At 37.6% G+C, this 19560-nt stretch overlaps 1 protein-coding gene across 7 annotated transcripts in view; it reads left to right on the top strand.

Moving 5' to 3' along the window:
- drn (zinc finger AN1-type doctor no) overlaps nt 1-19298 on the top strand; it is a 38710-nt gene extending 19412 nt beyond the window's left edge. For 5 of the 7 annotated variants that reach the window (XM_074096472.1, XM_074096473.1, XM_074096471.1 and 2 more), the window contains 4 exons: nt 2844-3205; nt 7836-7997; nt 15127-15265; nt 17942-19298. In XM_074096472.1, the coding sequence (XP_073952573.1) occupies nt 3107-3205; nt 7836-7997; nt 15127-15265; nt 17942-18090 (549 nt within the window). In that variant the 5' untranslated portion in view covers nt 2844-3106 and the 3' untranslated portion in view covers nt 18091-19298. Of the gene's footprint in view, nt 1-2843; nt 3206-7835; nt 7998-13762; nt 14061-14150; nt 14629-15126; nt 15266-17941 lie in introns of those variants that run through there. The other 2 variants (XM_074096476.1, XM_074096470.1) reach the window with 2 other exon arrangements.
- The last annotated feature ends 262 nt before the right edge of the window (nt 19299-19560 follow it).

Genomic DNA, 19560 nt, shown 5'->3' with positions numbered 1-19560 from the left:
GTGGCACCGTAGCTCTTAAACGGGTAAACCGATTTGAATGCAGTAAAAAGCTGTAAATGAATTAGCACGTTCATCGACTTGATGATTTTATTTCCAGAAACGGTGGATCATTCCGTTATTGGAGTTTAGATAATAGGAAGGAAATAGGTATGTTTGTAGGTATGAATTAAGGAAAAATTTAAGTAAAAGAACCTTTGTATTGATTGCCGTACGATGCCAATTGCAAACCGTAAGCGAAAAGTGTAAATATCGATAGCGCGGAATGTGTTCAACTTGAATATAAGAATCGTAGCGACCAGTCAGAGCGCGAGACGTGTCATGATGGCCGGCCCGCGGCTACGCTGCGCCAGCGCCGCGTTTAGAAGGCGCGCAGTTTGGACCGAATGCACGTGGCAATTAGAGCGTCGGTGCACGTCGGGACCACTGCACCCCTTGCGCCGGCGGTGCGGTCGATGACTCGCTCCCCCGGCGCACCCGGTGCTAACGACCTCGCCCGCTCCACGCTCTCCACTCGACACTCATTATTTTGCATTAATTGGTTCACGATTCTTGTGGTTTTACACTTTTTATAAGAAAGTTTCAGTTCTTTATGATTTTTGACCCGTGATCAGTTTCATCAATCGACATTTATTCCATAATTCCGTTGAATCTTCTTCATTGTTCACGTCTTTATATGGGTCGTCTAATCAACGTGCCATCAGCCACTTTATTAGCTTTATATGTCTGTGTATCTTCTATCTGTAAGATATTTGATATCGTGTTTCTCTCCGTGTGTGTGAGTTGTATGTAATACTGTCTGGATACAGTCCATAACCATAATGATAATATGTAAAGATGTGATCTACTTCGTTTATGTATAATAATAATAATAACACTTCGCTTGAGTTGAGCATAATTTATTCTTCTGTGCTCTTTTATGTCAAAATATTTGCTGAACTGATTCAACGCATTGTCCCCAATAATGTCTTGACTTTGTCTTTGGACTTAATTAATGATTAGACCAGTAGTTCCCAAACTTATTTTCCTCGTGGACCACTTTCAAAATTTTACTGGTTTCGGTGGACCCCCTGCTGCTACATTTCTACCACATTCTTAGTCGCCAAAAAAAAAAATTGTGTCGCTTCTGAGTTCTGTCCAGTCGCTTGCCCTATTAAAATATTATCTGCTTAGTTAGGTACTTAAAACAATGTAAGTAGGCCCTTATAAAAACTATGCTTACATTTTGTCTCTTTACTATCAAAAGCAGATAAATTTTCGTGGACCCCCATTAACATCTTATGGACCCCCATTATTTGTTCACGCCTACGTAGACCCCCAGCAAGTCTCCCGTGGACCCCTGGGGGTCCACCTGGACCACTTTGGGAATCACTGGATTAGACGATCATTGAGGTTGGTTCTCTGAATCATCATTACAATACATACTGGCAGAAGGTACACAACGATTGTCAGGCTAAAAATATATTGATTGATAATGACGATCCAAAGGTGATCAACGACCAGTGGTGCCGGCGCGGTGTCGCGCGCGATGCATTTGATCGCGACCTTGGCGCGGGGCTCGAAACGGCACGGGTGCCCCGTTTCGCGGGCGCGTTCCACTTTTGCCATAGCTCTCTCTTGTTACGCAAACCTGTCGTTATGCATATTATGTTTAGCTTCAAACGTTTCTGCACCATACCACTTTCTACCGTTGGAACATTGTATGTGTTAAAAGCATGGAGTTTCGTTATTATATGAAGTTGGCAAAACTTGGCTTGAAATAAAAAAGAAATGCTGCGACTTCTCACTTATCTTTCTTTAATCGCGATTTGGTAATGCTAATGACAGTTCGCCAGCTTACGATCTAGTCATGCAAGACACCGACAATAAAGTGAAAATGTAACAATAACAATGTTTTCACTCATTAACAAGATTATTAACGAGTAGGTACCTAGCCGTTGCCCGAGACTCCGTCCGCGTAGTATTCGTTAACCGCTATCCCGTGGGAACTATGCAATTATCCGGAATTAAACCTATCCTTCCCGTCCCGGGGACTCAAGCTTTCTGTACTTATACCTAAAATTAATCTCAGCTAAATCGGTTCAGCGGTTTAGACGTATTTGAGTAACAAACATCTAAACATCTTCACAAACTTCCACATTTATAATATTTGTAGAATTATATTTACACAGTTTTAATGAGCTGGTGGTGTCCATTTGCTTTATCAAATTGAATACTTGTTAATGAGGGCTATCGTTTTTTGTCTCGCTAGATGGCGCTCTGTTGCGTGAGGTTTTTATGTATGGCTTTCATAGTCTGTTATTACGGGCGTGAAAATAAAGTTTAGATTAAAATCATATTTAATACACCTTAAGACCGAACCATAAAAATATCGAGCATGCCACAGTGTTGCATAGCACCCGTTTTGTTCGGAAAAAAGGGAGGACAAAGGTTTCTGAAAGACAAAACTGTCTCAAAACACAGACATTCATTGCCCCGGAACGCATATTTGCCATAATTATTTTCAGATATTGCAAAATATTCACAAAATTATTTTAGTTATAAATAAACCCGCGTAGCTCACCCAAAAACTATGAGATTTGACATTTCGGAGACCTCACGCTACACTAGCGCCTCTAGTGGCGAATTCATACGCGATAGCCCTCATTGAATCCCTGTTTACGGAGATCATACTAGTGCTTGTTTAGCCCTGAATGTGGTTAGGTAATAGGTATCGCCCCTAGGTTTTTTTTAAAATCTGTAATACTAGAATTCATGAACAATTCACTAATATGTATCATACATTATTAGACCAGCTGCAGAAATTTCTAGTAGATCATTGATATGTTTGTTTATTTTGTTTGCAGGGCCCTCTGCGATCCTGACATAGCAAGAAGGACATCAACTCGTTGGCAAGGGAAGCCACCTACCGCGGCTACATCAGGCCACAAATATCCTTGCGTCTAAATTGAAACGTTTACAAATTGCACATACTGTGATCACTGTGAAACTCTCTGACTATAAACAAGTGCAATAATATACTTTAGTGCAATCGTTTTGTACTGTCGACTGCCAGTGAAGTGATAAACTTGTTGTTGTATTATATTGTGGTGAAATTAATTGTGGAACAATGGAGCGCGAATCAAATCCCATGGAGGCGTTATGCCGTTCGGGGTGTGGGTTCTATGGAAACCCTTCCACAGATGGACTCTGCTCAGTATGTTTTAAGGTAAACTTTTTTGTTTTATGTAGGTTAATTAACTTTTTCTGGTTTGTTATTCTTAACAGTTTCTTAAGGGGCTACCCGAGGTTTGCATCGATTTTTGACAAGTTTTGAATCGTATCTCCTACTTTTGCACTAAAGATAGAATTATAAGTCAAACGGCTATCGGTTCTCCAATCTTTTATCTCCATTTTTGTCTAACGGATTAAAAAAAATGAATACTTAATTTTGTATGATTTTTTTAAACATTGTCTTAAAAAACCACTCATTTCGTATCTCTATTAACGTGAAAGATCTAACATATACGAAATCTACATATTTGGGTTCGGCTTTGACGTCTCTAAAAACTGGTCGAGGGTTTTCATTTGAAACTAATTAACACAAAAGTTATGGCCAGAAAACCAGTTCAACTTTGATGCCAAATATCTCGAAGACAATGAACTTTGAAGTAAATATGGGATACTATATTGCTTAAAGCCGTTGTTGTTAATATAATAAGCTACGAAAAACATTAGAAAACTAAGGAATTCAGATCGAAGGTCATTGGGGCATGGGATCCCCTTAATAAAATATAATACACATTATGCTACTAATGTGCTTAGGACATAGTTCATAAAATAATGGTTTACCCTTGAAATGTCGACAAACTTTTAATCGAATGTCAGTTCAAAGTCAACGTTTCCTATTCTTTCATTTCATCGAATATTCATTACCTCGAATGATAAAAATAAGTATTTTTAAATCACCGATTTTTAATTTCTGGAATTATTATTTAATAGATAGTTTGGCAGAACTTCATTTCATATTCTATTATTTCATACTTTTTTGAATGAAATTTTTTTTTTGTTGTCGCAGTTCTAACCTAACGTAACTTACGATTTTTTTTTGGGTTATAGTCCTAACCTAACCTACTTTTCTGGTAGCGTTTTTTTTGAGGTTGTAGTTCTAACCTATTTTCTGGTGTTTTATTTAATACGTCGAAGAAATATACAGCGATATAGTTGTTCTGTCTCATGACTAGTCGATGAAATGTATTTTTAAGCATATAATAATCATTGTACCTACTGTTGTTTTAATAATTGATTTAATATATAATGAATAGTCGATGAAGTGAAATTACTCCAAGAGAAAATATTAGAATTGAATATTCTATGAATTGTTTTCGATGAAATCAAATTCGATAAATAGTTTGTCGACATTTCAAGGGGCACCCTAAAATAATGTGCCTATAAAATGTACGCTTGATGAATCTTAATCTTAACCACAGAAAACATGTCGAAACAACGAGGTACAAGAAAAAGTTGATCGACCCTTGTATAATATGTACTTGTTACACACACACACCATCGCGTATCTATTCAAGCACTGTAAACAATAACTCTTAAACTACGTAACTCCACCAAAAATGTGCTTTTAAATCTTTGATATATATATACCGTGTTTTTTAGGGTTCCGTACCTCAAAAGGAAAAAACGCAACCCTACTATGTTGTCCGTCTGTCTGTCTGTCAAGACCCTTCTTCTCAGGAAACGGCTCATCAAGCTGAAATTAATATCAAATATGGTCTACTCTGTCCCTTGGAGCTGTGAAAATCAAACTTAAGCCAACGCAAATGACTTAATGATGCGAAGCGCTGCGATAATTTACGTTGTTGTTGCAATAGAGGTGTGATATGCATTTACTTGGAAATTAATCTTCAATGACGTTATATTAATTAATTCATTAGCGTTTATAGTGCCATGGAACATTTTTGGAGATCCCGTAATGGAGAGGACATGATAGAAATATATGATTAGGGTCTGCAATGCCCAAGCCACACTCACAAATTCAGATTCGACCAGTTTAAATTAAGCAAGGTTGGCGGCCATAGGCTATATTTATTAACAGAAAAAATTAGGATTCCATACTAAAACTACAATAATGTAACTCAGTGTAAAAACAAGTTGCCATAAAACATCTTTCATCGCATGCGCTGTAGAAACTATTGATTATCTAGAACAAAAAAATGTTTTACGATATTGTAGTTGTCACTATAACTACTTTTTTACATTTTAAAAGTTATCAGAAATGACGTCTAAAATCGGACATGTTATCCATACCTTTGAATTAATCCTTATCCAATAAATAATTTTATATTCAAGACGGTTTCAATACCTTTAGATTACTTTTTGAATTATTGAAATCTGACATTCCATTCAAAAGATATTACGAAATTAAAAATATCAATCTATCCAAAAAATGCATTTACTCTACGTTGACGCGCCCCGGCTTCGTGCGTGTCGGTGTAGTTTTTGGGAAATTGAGCTGAAAAATGTGTGTGAAGTGCCCCTGATTAGAGACCTTTTTAGAGTTCTGTGCCCAAGGGGTAATAAAAACGGGACCCTATTAATAAGATTCCACTGTCCGTCCGTCTGTCTGCCACTAGGCAGTATCTCATGAATCGTAATAGCTAGACAGTTGAAACTTTCACAGATGAAGTATTTCTGTTGCCGCTATAACAACAAATACTAAAAACAGAACAAAAGAAATGTTTATGGAGGGCTCCCATACAACAAACGTGTTTTTTTTGCTCGATATTAATAACGGCAACAGGTACCTATTTATTTGTATAAGTACTTTAAAAATAAATAATTAAATTAAAATAAAATTAATTAATTTGGGATATTAAACATTGAAATCGGTTTATTACTTTAGCTAGTAGAATTTTTTGAATTATTTTTTAAAGAAATTTGTGCTCACACATTTCGTGAAATATGAAAGGTATCGGTGTCGGTTTTTTTTTAATACTTGTTATGTATTGAGTAATATGTATTGTGCATTAAAACATTTAAGTTGCATACAGTTTTTTTGAGAAATCAAGTAAAAACTACAAATAAAGTAAGAAAAAAAAAACTTAAGATGCCGTGTTTTGCCAGAACTTTACAGTATATATTTTTTTTATAAGTTACGTATATAATAAGCTTATTTGAGATATTAAACATTAAAATCGGTTATTAACCTTTACATATGTAGTGCTTTTACCAAAAAATAAGCCTCAAATCCTTCAGGTTTAAAAGAAAACCGCATAAAAAGAAATAACATTTTTTATTTATTTTAGGCTAAGTACTTATCCGATTTCTTTGTAATTTGGATATGTTGTATATACAATTAAGGTTGCTTTCTAAAAAAACATATTGAAAAAAGAATAGAAAAAAAGGAGGTAACAATTTTCAAAAAAATAAAAAAATACGTGCGAAATTGCGACAGTTACCTAATTTACATATTTTATGTAAAATTAAATAATGTAAAAAAAAAATTAATAACTAAAATCGGGATTAGATTACATTAGGTAAGAATTTTTGAGCGTCACGATTTAAATGGGTCCCGACTGTTGAACTTTTAAGTTAGCTACTTAACAAAGTTCTAGCCCACTAGGCTTGTTTTCTTCTTTTTTGTATTTTTTAAGGCAGTCGGGTTTTTGATTTTTTTAATTTATTGTTTTATTTCACACTTTTCTGTGAAAATGGTATATTAAAACGGTTATAACCCGTATATTTTTAGAATGGGCTAATTATTAGCTTTCATTTGATACCCCACTTGATAGGTTTGAATAAAAAAAATGTTTTGAAAACATACAATTTGGCTCCAAAAATCCGCCATTTAGATTTTTTAAGAATTAAATGTACCCAGTGTCACTCGCGTCAAAAATCGGTTAAGCCTTTGAGTAGTTAGGAGAGGACATAGGAATAGACATACATACATACTTACATACATATGCGTCAAACACATAACCCTCTTCTTTGCAGTCGGGTAAATAGCCAATATTACTAGTGAACGCTTTTTAGTTAATTCGGCAATTGTGTTTTCGGCAACTATTTAAGACATTTTTCCGTACGCTGTTTCTTCCTAAATTAAATCTTAGACTTGGGACTTAAAAAAAATAGTAGTAGGAATGTCATCTTCATGAATATTTGGCTGTTTGGATTCACTTATCGTAGTCAAATTTCGCATTTAAAAAGGTAAAAAAAAAGTTTAGGGAAATTATGTTTTTTTTTATTTGTGCCAGTCTATAAACAAGAACTGCGTGAGAGTCAGAATGGCGGGTGTACCTTTACAAATATATAAAATAAATATACTAAAAATAAATAAATGTACTCTAAATGTACTAATTTTGTACCTACTTCAAAAAAAAATTACTACTCCGTAGGTAAGTAGTTATTACAATGTGAAGGTACACCCGCCGTCCTTACTGTCAGGGCGGCGATTAATTTGATTCATTATTGATTTTCAAATCGGTTCATAAATGACGGAGTTCTGAGGTAAACTCCTCCTTTTTTTGAAAACTGTTAAAAAAATATTGAATACATTAGCAAAAAAAATTGACAATTGCCCCATGATACCACTGAGACTATTTTCAACATTATTCTGATGCTCATAAATACGAGTATACACCAATTCATTCACTCAAAACTCTTCTTAATAATGGCCTCAAACTAGTTACCTCCCTCACATTCGCTTGTCGCCATAGTGGTTGCCCTAAAACTGGTTTTTGATAGGTACACTGGCCAAGCGATAAGATGGAGTAGTATTACTATTAGATTTAGTGCAGAACTACCTCTTAAATAAATGTATCTTAAGTTATTTTTGTTTGTTTCAGGAGGCTTTAAAGAAGAAACAGCAGCCGCCCGCGACGACACCTTCGCCGGTGGCGGCGCCCTACGTGCCTGCCGCGCCCGCGCTCCCGCCCGCCGCCACGCCACTCGCCGCCGCCGCGCCCACCGTGCCCAGTCTCGCCGCGCAGCCGCACGCGCATACAGATGTGAGGCCAAACATCTTTTATTTACCATCATCATCCGTTCACCAACTGCTGGATGTAGACCTCCGTCCAAGAACGAACGCCAGAAACTTGTAACTTTCAGTTTACTATCGCTCCACTAACCCAGGCCAGTCCTAGCCCACTCGTTAGAGAACCTGGTTCTATAACCAGGCCTGAGCCTATGCTCAGGCCTGAAATATTTGTTTCCTAAAATGTATTTTTCGCAAAACGTCTGCTTTTCAGAATGTCAACACGTCTTCAAAATGTCAGCTATTTAAGGGCAACACACACAGAAAGCGTGCGCGGGTCGGGTCGTGTCCACCGCGTGAGCCGCGCGGTTCGTTGTATTCACACAGAGAGCGGGTCGGACCCGCGACGGGCCCGCAGCGGCTATCAATGTTGCCAGTTTAGTGACTTAGTCCCTAGAAGTGACGACTTTTGCTTAAATAGTTAGTTTAGTTAGCGACCGCAAAAAAGTTTTGACGACAAAAATGGTTTATCTGGCGACTTTTGGAGTACAAATTAAAACAGTTCTAGAACCAATAATAGATACGACATTTTTGTCAACTTGACACAGAATTATACAGATATATGTGGAAAACCACAAACGCGCTTGCGCACCAAGGTCAAACTTTATTTACTTACTTAATTAAATCCAATTTATGTAATGATGGGCGATGAATGAAATTTTTAAAAGTGGCTGATTTTTTTTTTATCGACAGGAATAAGCTTATACTAGTCAATGGAAAAAAATATCAGATTTTTCTGTAGTACCAATTAATTAAAAAAATAAAATACTTAGATTTTATTCTCGCCAAAATGAACTAGTCACTGAATGCGCATGAATACGGTTTTTAGGGTTGCGTAGCCAAAATGGCAAAAACGGAACCCCTATAGTGTCGCCATGTCTGTCTGTCTGTCTGTCCGTCCGCGGCTTTGCTCAGGGACTATCTATGCTAGAAAGCTGTAATTTTGCACGGATATATATGAAAACTATCCCGACAAAATGGTACAATGAAAACTAAAAAAATATTTTTTTTTTGGGTACCTCCCATAGACGTACGTAAAGTAGGTTTTTTTTTCTCATTCAACCCTATAGTGTGAGGTCTTTTAAATTAAAACCATTAAGGGGTTACTAAGACGATTCTACTTTAAAGTACAAATTTTCATTAAAATCGAGTTTTAGGGGTTTTAGCTTAACCTGTCCTCTCCCAGAGGCACAAATTTCGGCCCAAATTCCTTTGATAATACATCATTAAATGTCATCCTGGGAGATGATAGGTTAAGCTTTAGGGATAAATATTTTTGAGAGTTGGTAACTACGCTCGGCCCGCGCGCTGTTGGTGACGACGGGCGGCGGGCGCGGGCCTGCGCACGACCCGTCCCGCGCCGACCCTCGCCCGCGTTCTGTGTGAAGGCGTCCATATACCGCCATGCAAATACGCCCGTCGCGGGCCCGCGCACGACCCGCGCCCGCTCTCTGTGTGTGTTGCCCTTTAAAATTGCCTGTCTCCAAGAATTGCAGTTTTTGTATAATGTTCGCTTTTCAGAAAGTGCTTATTCTCAAAATGGCTGCAACCTCAAAATATCCGCCTTCTTATAAATGTCTCCAATCATGGTCTTCAGTCACTAAACGTCATTAATGTTATCCTGAATAACAATAATTTTATATTAGGTATAGATATTTATGTTATCAAACAGTAAGTATGCAAGCAATTAAACCTTTTACATTGAGAACATTGATTTGAAAATAAAGCAGAAATTATGGGAAAACAAACTTAACAAGACTGCCTATTTAAAAAAGTGAACATAACGGGAAAGCAGATTATGGTAATGCTAATATTATAAGAATGTAAATATTATGAATAGACGACTTCCTGAGATTGTACACATTTTAAATAGCAGACATTTTGAGAATGCTGACAAAATAGAAGTGACATTGAACATGACAGTGAACATTGTGAAAACGCAGACGTTTTAAGAATTGTACACTTTAGGAAAACAGACATTTCAGGCATAATAAGCTAAAGCAGTAGGGAAGCTACAAACAAATCGATCGAAACGAATACACTCATACAGACGCGCGCTCAACACGGCCTCTAAGGAGGTCTCGCTGTACTGCAGTTGCGAGCGACGCGTCGAGACGAGCAGTGGCCGCGTTGCGCTGTTTCAATTGACAAGATTTCATATTTCTAAGACTAATTTGATTCGTTCTCTGTATTTTGTTTGGAAAGAGAAAAACGCTGATATTTTTAATATTTCGCTACAACTATTAATTAATTTATTACAATTTATTTAAGATGGGCTTATTCTAAAAGGGCATAACTCCAAAACTAGCACACAATAGATCCATTACTTTTGTCTAGTCTCTTAAAAAAAAGACTTCAAAATTATGACAGCTTCTTTTTCACCAGAAAATGGATGAATGATGATGATGATGAATTATAATAAATATTTTCCCATGTTCAGGAGGCAAAACTATCGATTCCTGTAGTAATTAACAGGGGTTAAAAAAATTAAATCTTGTCAATTGCGTGCGCCCCAGACAATCCGCGATATTTAAAACTATGCCTAGGAAATATTGTGCAGTGTATAGCTGCTTGAACACGGATTCTTCGAAACCGGGCTTTCATTTTTTGAACTCCCCGCTGATGTTGAAAGGTAAGAATGATTTACTATTACGAAATAAAATCATTTTTCTTTTAAATAAAACGTTTGGTTGTTTTGGTGATATATACCTATGTATCACCAACTCCTACCTAGGTAGGTAGGTGATAAATCGGGAAGCGAGTCAAATTTAACTTGCAAGATTTGAACCGAATATACAAATATACACACAATACATACCATTGCAAGTTAAATATAAGCTTGTAATAAAATGCCTAATAAGCTGAGATACAGCGCGAACTAAACATTTTTTTTTCAATTTTACAAAAAATAAGTGGCCAACCCTAACGCTCCATTGGTGCGTAGGTATTTATCTCAAGAAATATGCCTAGCTTCCATACTCCTTTAGCTTATATATATATATATATATATATACTGTTTCAGGCCTGATCCCCTGGCTAGACTATCGCGTGATGTGACTTAAACTTGAGGTCCTGGATTCGATTCCCGGTCGGGGGAGATACTTTTAATATGTATTTATAGATTTAGTGAAGAAAGTTTTTACACAGGCCAAATAAAAATAAATTTTATATCAATGTCATAAAGACTTTCACATGGAAAAACTTTCTCACTTTAACTATACGTATGTATTTATTTATCTAAATGTATAAGTATGTTTATCCATTGCCTAGTACGCATAGTAGGTACAACCACATTATAACAAGTTATCCCTACAGTACTTAGGCCGACGCCTTTGAAGTTGAGCGATACCGCAGCCTGTATAGGTATTTACGCAAGGGTTGTCACAAATTTAAAATTCGGAAGGTAGATGTCGATGTGTGGTAGATTGGTATTGCGAAATTATATAAAACAAAATGAAATAGGGGTGGGTATACTTACTAGGGGTAAGAATTATCAAAATATACTATTTTTGAAATAAAAAACTTTTTTCTACAAAATGTACTTTCATAGATTAGTAACCCACAAATTGTGCACGGCGCCGCGGCCGTGTGCGCCGTGCACGTCTACAAGCTTTCATAGTGATCCATACAACACTGACGACCGTGCCTACACGCGGCGAATTAACCGTAGATTTTCACGGCGATAAACCGTGTGTGTACAAGAGGCCTAACTATGCAACATTATGGAATTCTCGGCCTGATGCTGCAGCCAGGATATCCAGAACACTAGTAGGTACACTCTTGATAAAACCATAGCAGATATATCGTGTTTGGATTCGTTTTGATCAGTATTTGATTCTACATACAATGCAATGGTTGCAACAGGATGAGCTGATGCTGCAGCCAGGATATCCAGCACACTATTACATTCTATAAAAAATAATAGCACGTATGTCGTGTTTTAGATTCGTTTTGATCAGTAATTGATTCTACACACAATGCAGTGGTGGCAACACGATGAGCTGAAGCTGCAGCCAGGATATCCAACACACTAGTACATCGAAAATACAAACTGAGACATGGATGCACAGAAAACCAGAAAAAGAGACCAGCGCTGGGAATCGAACCCAGATCCTCAGCAATCCGTGCTGCGTGCTATAACCCCTACACCACACCTACACACATCTACTAGTACATTTAAAAAAAAAAATACCAGTTTAAAAAACATGAAAATAAAAAAAAACTTAAATTAAAAATTAAAAAAAAACCCCGACAAAAAACCACCTGAAAAAAAAACGCCAAAAAAGACAACTAAAAAGTAAAAAATAATTATGTACCTAGCTGTTGCCCGCGACTTCATCTGGGAAGAATTCGTTTATCCCTATCCCGCGGGGACTAGGTATGCTGATTTTCCGCAAAATTAGCCTAAGTTAATTTAGTACATATAAGTACCTAGTAATTTTTTTTTTATCTAAGCGTCGTCGTTGTCGGGGGACCGCTAAGGTTAATACTTTTCATCACACTTGCTCGTAAACAGTGTCGTAACATGCAGGCTACCTTGATTGCAACCCCCCAAATAAAACCCTCGACCTTAATGTGCTTGTCATGAAACCCGTGGTCGGTAAATGAGTCATTGCGCGTACAAATTTTCTTGTCATGAAGCCCAAGGTCGGTGAATGAGTCAGTGCCCGTACTGATGCCCGTGATGGTGCTGCGCGCGCTGCTGCAGGACCACATGGACCACATGCACACGCACGTTGCGGCGCATGCTGAGGGAGGTAGAGGGCGACGCTGCCAAGCGCACAGCCTAAGGTATCGCCAATATTTTGAAGAATTATATTTTTTCTTCAACAAATATAAAATTTTACTTGCAAATGTGATGAAAAACATTGTATGTCGCACGGGCGGTACTAGAATTACGAACATCGACTCATTAAAGTCTTCGACTTCGGGCTTCTAATAGACTCTCGTTCGTAATTCCTTATTTACCGCCCTTAAGACACAATGTACTATTTCATCACACTTGCTCGTAAACAGTGTCGTAACATGCAGGCTACCTTAGTTGCAACCCCCCAAATAAAACCCTCTACCTTAATGTGCTTGTCATGAAACCCGTGGTCGGTAAATGAGTCATTGCGCGTACACATTTTCTTGCCATGAAGCCCAAGGTCGTTAAATGAGTCGGTGCCCGTACTGATGGCGCTGCGCCGTGCCGCGTGCGCGTGCGCGCGCTCTTGCTGCAGGACTACATGGACCACATGCACACGCACGTTGCGGCGCATGCCGAGGGAGGTAGAGGGCGACGTTGCCAAGAGCACAGCCTAAGGTATCGCCAATATTTGGAAGAATTATATTTTTTCTTTTACAAATATAAAATTTTACTTGCAAATGTGATGAAAAATATTGTATGTCGCACGGGCGGTACTAGAATTACGAACATCGACTCATTAAAGCCCTCAGTCTTCGACTTCGGGCTTCTAATAGACTCTCGTTCGTAATTTCCTATTTACCACCCTTGAGACACAATGTACTATTAAAAAATACATCATATGTACTTTAGTTTCCTGCTAACCACGTTAACCTTAGCGGTCCCCCGACACCGACGATGCTCAGATTAAAAAAAAAAATTACTAGGTACTTATACTAAATTAACTTAGGCTAATTTTGCGGAAAATCAGCACAGTCCCCGCGGGATAGGGATAAAATAATTCTTCGCAGCATTCTTTTGGTATTTCAAAATTGTGTCAATGTATTTCTGTTCAAATTCAAAATAAATAAGTTGGAACTTTTTGGTGGAATCAAATGAACATGGCCTTCAAGAAACACTGAGTTTAAATTTAAACCGTAATGTCAAAGTGACAAGTTTACAAGACAAAGACACGAGTAGAGAAAATCAGAAAATATTTTGAACGTTTATTTCTAAATAATTTTATACGATAATAAATTAAATAATATACGTATTTAAGTCACCATTTGCTCAATAAAATGTAACAGTTTAGATAGCTCAGTTCTCAAGTCCACTGACTTGAGATGAGGGGCTATTTACTATTATAACACGGTAACGTTACGCAAGTTTTAGTTATTGAAACTTATAACTTATAAATACCAAGAATTTCTGATAATTTGTATTAAACTTTTTGTATTTCAGTCCAAAATGTCTAACTTGAAACAAATAGAAAAACCCAATAATGGAAAATGACCCTAATAAAAAAGAGTCTAAGGGTAAACGGTTACTGAAGAAAGCATTACGACGCAATAGTAAATCTAGTAACGGTAGTCAGAGTTCGGAACCGAGCACGACGGTCTCTCGTTCGAAAAGCTTCGAGAATAAGCAACAGTCTCTTGAAATAAACGATAGTGCTCCGCTCCCGATCCTCGATGGAACGAAGCCCAGCCCTGTGGGTGGCGCGGCGCGGGGCAAGGCCGAGCGCGCGCCGCCGCCGCTCGAACGCATCCCCATCGACGAGAAGAAATCAAAGAAAATGGTCGACATACAAGAGAGTCGGAACGAAGTCTACGAGGAAGCCGCTTCTGCCTCGAAAAGCGACGCAAACGCCACAAGTTTAAAACTTGACAATACCGTGCGCAACTCAGAAGCAGAAAGTAGCAAAAAAAGCCTCAAAAGGGTTCGTTGGATAGTGAATTTAATTTCGGTTTAGCACAGTTCTCGTTCAAACCCCAATACATGCCAGTTCTTCTTTGAATTCTGTACACAATGTTAACTTGATTAATGAAGTGTTGACGCAAGAGTGCTATTATATCGAATATCGAAGCGAAGTCGTAACGCGTCTTCATGATGGTGGTTTGTTCAAACACGAGGCAGTTAGGTCATTGTTCGTGCATACAAGTGCTACCAAATAATAGCGTTAGCGTAATGGTTTCGAATTACATACGTATTACACACATACCTGGAAGATTGCGACGTTACTTTTTATCAGTATCTGTATTTATAGTATTTCAGTAGTGCACTACGAGCTACTGATTTTCATTTCAAAGTGAACAACTGTCTTCTGACCTCTATTTCGTTTCTAATACATTCAAAAATTACACAAATAAATGTGTTTGAGGTAGGACAGGCGATGTGTGATTATTTTAGTTTATAAGCGTGGCGTTGTTATTTGCAGAAGTTGGAGGAGGAGAGCGGCGCCGGCACGAGCGGCGCGAGCACGACGTCTGACACGGACGCCGACGACAAGGACCCCAGCAAGGACAAGAAAAAGAAGAATAGATGCGCCGTCTGCCGCAAGAAGGTTGGACTTACAGGTAAATGATACTCTGGTTTTCTTTTTCCGGCGACTTCGACTTCGTCGGTTAAAACAATTTTTTGGTCGTAATACTCTTGCTAGAGGTTATATTATTTGACGTGCACACGAATTTAAACGCATTCTCAACTGCTTTCTGTTAAATTAAAATTAGATAAAAAAGATGATCGAGCGAGTGCGCATGCGAATCACTTCGCTTCCCATATTTTTTTTGTCATCATTTCAATAATAGCATTTACCATAAAATATAATAGAACCGTGCTGTTTTTACAATTTTTTAAATGTCATCTTAAATAATGCAGAAAGTTAGGTTAGTTTATTTTATAGGAATTCTGAAGAACATTGCTTAGATGCTGGTTCCTACTCCAAATAGTTTATTAAACTGACAAATTGAAAATTTAATTTCCAAAGTGATACTGTGCACAATTTATCTTTGATTTGGTTATTCGTTCAAATTGTTTTTACTCCTACCCAACTGCATGCTTCAGGCGACATCAGTGGCATGTAATTTGAGGTACTTTCAGGCAAGTTACATCGATGATACTAATTGGATTCCAATACGTGACATTGTTATGACGGCCGCGTGTATCATTAATTTTCGGGATAAATTACAAATTTTGTAGGGCCTGGCTAGTGTTCCAATGCATTAATTAACCAATATCTGTGATCGGTTACCGCTGGACAGTTAACGCGCATGTTAAAAGCGATACCAACGTGATCCCAGCGGCCAGCCGCCGCGATAAGCGAGCCGGTACTACCATCGCGCGTGACGATGACGCGCCGAGGTGGCTTTGTATCTTGGATGCGATACGCCCGAACGGCGAATGCCGTCATTGTTCTATGCGAACTTCTTTTGTTATGCGATAAACTGAAGGATGTCCACTGTCCAGCTAATATGATGCATTTATAAAACGTAGTGTTGTGAAAAACGCTCATTTCGAGGCTTAACGCATTCACTGCCACCGACGCACATAAGAGTTTTCGGAAGTTCGCCCAGTGCCGCTGTCATAATTATTCATACATTTCCAATGCACATGTGTGTCGTTGGCACCTGTGGAAGTCAGGGTACCAGTGAATGCGTTATAGTCGTTCCAATCGTTTATTTAACTTTTGACAGATCACGCACGTGAAGTTTTAAAATAGTTTTCGGTACAATGTACTACTGAGAATACCGTACTTCATGGACGGGCACCGCCCACTTAGTGATGTGCCATTCGTAATGAAAGACCATAAACCGTTGAAGTAAATCGATTTTATAAATAAAACATACCTACATTTAAAATTATTGTGATTATATTTTATTTCAAAATTCATTTAAAAATAATAAATACATTAATATGCCTTTAAAAAGTTAAAACAACTAAAATAGGCACTGTAATACTATTTTTAATAATACCTACCACGGGCGAGCGTCTCGTGAATGACAAGGCTACAAACTGGCGTCGCTGCCGCGTCCAGTGTTGCCGCTTCATAATTGACTAAATTACTAAATTACCGTCGGAAGTGATGAACATATTAACTTAACATAAATGGTTTATTTTAATATATAAGATAAAGTAACTTAAACACCTGTGAATGTTTATAAAACAATGCAAAATGTTGAGCAAAAATAAAATATGAATGTGTTAAATCGATTAAAACTTCTTCATGAATAAAATCGATTGTTAAAAAAAATCTAATCGGTAACGCATCAGGGCATCACTATTTTAATTAGTACTCGAGCTGTCAAAAGTTAAATAAACGATTGGCACAAGTATAAAGACTCGAACCCTAAAGACTCTCGAGGCTTAACGACTCAACGCCCGCAAAGACTGTTTCTTGCATCCATACGCATAAAATAAGCCAATTTCATTCAGAAATATATTCGAGTTTTTAAAGATGAGTCTTTAGGGTTCGAGTCTTTAAGCCTCGAAATGAGCGTTATCTACATACAACTCAAATAAAACGTATAATTGGGGCAGATATTAGCACTATGTTTTTTTCTCTATTGTCTTCGTTTATGTTTAGAGCGTCTTACGCACTCGTGTTTCTTTTATCGCGATGAACTTGCGCATTCTCATTAAATTTAACGTAGGAAAGATGAGCAGACCTTCTATATCACTACTATGTTGTCGTTACATATAAAAGCAAGGTTAACAATTGCTTCATATCTTGTAAAAGTTGATCTAGTGGCGGACACGTGTTTTATATGGATATAGCCTCTAGTTTGATTGCGAAGTTGTGGTCTTGGATCGTGATACTCATAAATAATTATGTATTTTACGAAACAAAGATCTTTTACAAGTTAGTCTTTGAACACTTTATTCTATGTAAATGTAAAATAAGTTAGATTAGGTTATGATTAATTTACTTCGATACTGGGCTTGTTAAGAAAAAAACTGGAAGAAAGAATTGTAGCTTTGGTTTTCGTGCCAGTTTACTCGTACAACAAGTTGACAGCATGAACGGGCAAATGCCTAAACTTTTTACTAACTGAAATAATTATATTATGCTTAGCTTTTGCGTCCACTGTCTGAAAGCTACAACTTACCAATAACGTTTGAAATAGTTTGCATAAACTAGGAGTAAAACTAATTCCAAGAGGGAATAAGCTCGTAATAATTGTCATGGATGTGTATCGGTGTATTATTGAAGTGTATCTTGGTGTAGTGTGTGACTGTGCGGACGCGTGTTGCAGGGTTCGAGTGCCGCTGCGGAGGGCTGTTCTGCGCGGTGCACCGGTACAGCGACAAGCACGAGTGCTCGTTCGACTACCGGGAGCTGGGCGCGCAGGAGATCCGCCGCAACAACCCCGTCGTCGTCTCGCAGAAGATACACAAGATATGAGCGACCCGGCACCCCACACCGACATATAACCCTTATCGTTTACTCTAAATAAACATTAGATCGAGTTTGGGTCTCTCATTTACGTAGTAGATTGACTTGCGGAAAGCGAAGCGATGCCACGGCTCGTATTTAGATTATATTACTGACTCTTCGACAGAGTTCGACTGTACTTTGATTTTGACGCTCTTCGAGACAGAAAATATTGTAAATGTTTTTGGTAAATCGGACGCGCAGACTCGATCCATCAAAATTTAGACTTATTCGTGTCGAGAGTTTACTTTTAAATTTTTATTAAAAGTTGTAGATAGATAGATTTCATTTCGGGTAGGAATTTCAGGATTAATTTCAAGATAACGAGTAGAGTTTTGAATATTGTCCATTCACCTCCATTGTAAATATTAGATATAATTAATTATAGAAACAAATCCTATATATTGTAAAAAAAATTAAACTCCAAAAAAAGCTACATTGTTATGATTCCAACGGAGAGCATAACGTGCTTAACATTTACGAGGTAACATTGTTAGCTGCTGAGCGAGCGTCGGGAGCCGCTCCGTGTATATTGTCCGCTGTGCGCCCGCGCCGGATTAACATCATCTACAAATTGTTAGTACTGTAATTTTGGTTTGGGAAGTCGTCGCTTTCTTATTTGTCTAACATTCGGCATAAGTGACTAGTGTTTAGCGAGATTGTGGTGTGTATCGGATAAGGCGAGCGTGCGCCGCGGCCGGCGCCGGTCGTACGACGCGACGCGCGACGCCGGCCCTCCCCCGCACCGCTCTTTGTGTGAAAATTTTAAGTAAGCATATGGATAGTTATACATATTATAAGTAGTCGACACTTTATATTATTACACATTATATAAGTAGGAAAGAATTATTTAGCTTTTTTTCTTTTTAATCACAATATTATTCAAAATTGTATGTTTTATTATGTAACTTGTTCATTTAGTGGTGATGTTGGATCAATAATACTTACGTATCTATTGTTTCGGTCGTTCGTCCTCAGTAGACTTACTAATTCGTTGGACTTAATTATTTAATGACTTTTGTTGTATATTTTGTTAGGTCATTGATTAATTTGGTCTTTTTGCTTGAACATAATCAGATAAAAAGATGATGTTAATAATAATGAATGATTTTTCTTCTAACTTGCTGTTTTAATTTAGTTATTCTTCTATTAAAGTCATTAAATTTTCAGGAACATGATTTGCTATTCTTATTTTCTAAATTGTCGTCCCAACAATATTATTAGCAAAACAATGGTCACTTGATGGAAAGTTAATCATGATTCAGTCGTTAAACCTCGTTAAGCTTGACACTTTCACACATTTGGACACTACTAAACTGAGCTTAACTCTAAATCGAGATATTTTTTCTCTAGCAAGTGCCCATTATGATGGAATATAATGAAACTTTTGACTAACAAGGCAAGTCAAGGTGAAATTAACGATTTAAAAACTTGCGATGC

The sequence above is a fragment of the Choristoneura fumiferana genome, chromosome 13, assembly GCF_025370935.1.
Source record: "Choristoneura fumiferana chromosome 13, NRCan_CFum_1, whole genome shotgun sequence".
Lineage (NCBI taxonomy): Eukaryota > Metazoa > Arthropoda > Insecta > Lepidoptera > Tortricidae > Choristoneura > Choristoneura fumiferana.
The sequence above is the reverse complement of the archived record's forward strand: the minus strand, read 5'-3'. Positions and strand labels throughout refer to the sequence as shown.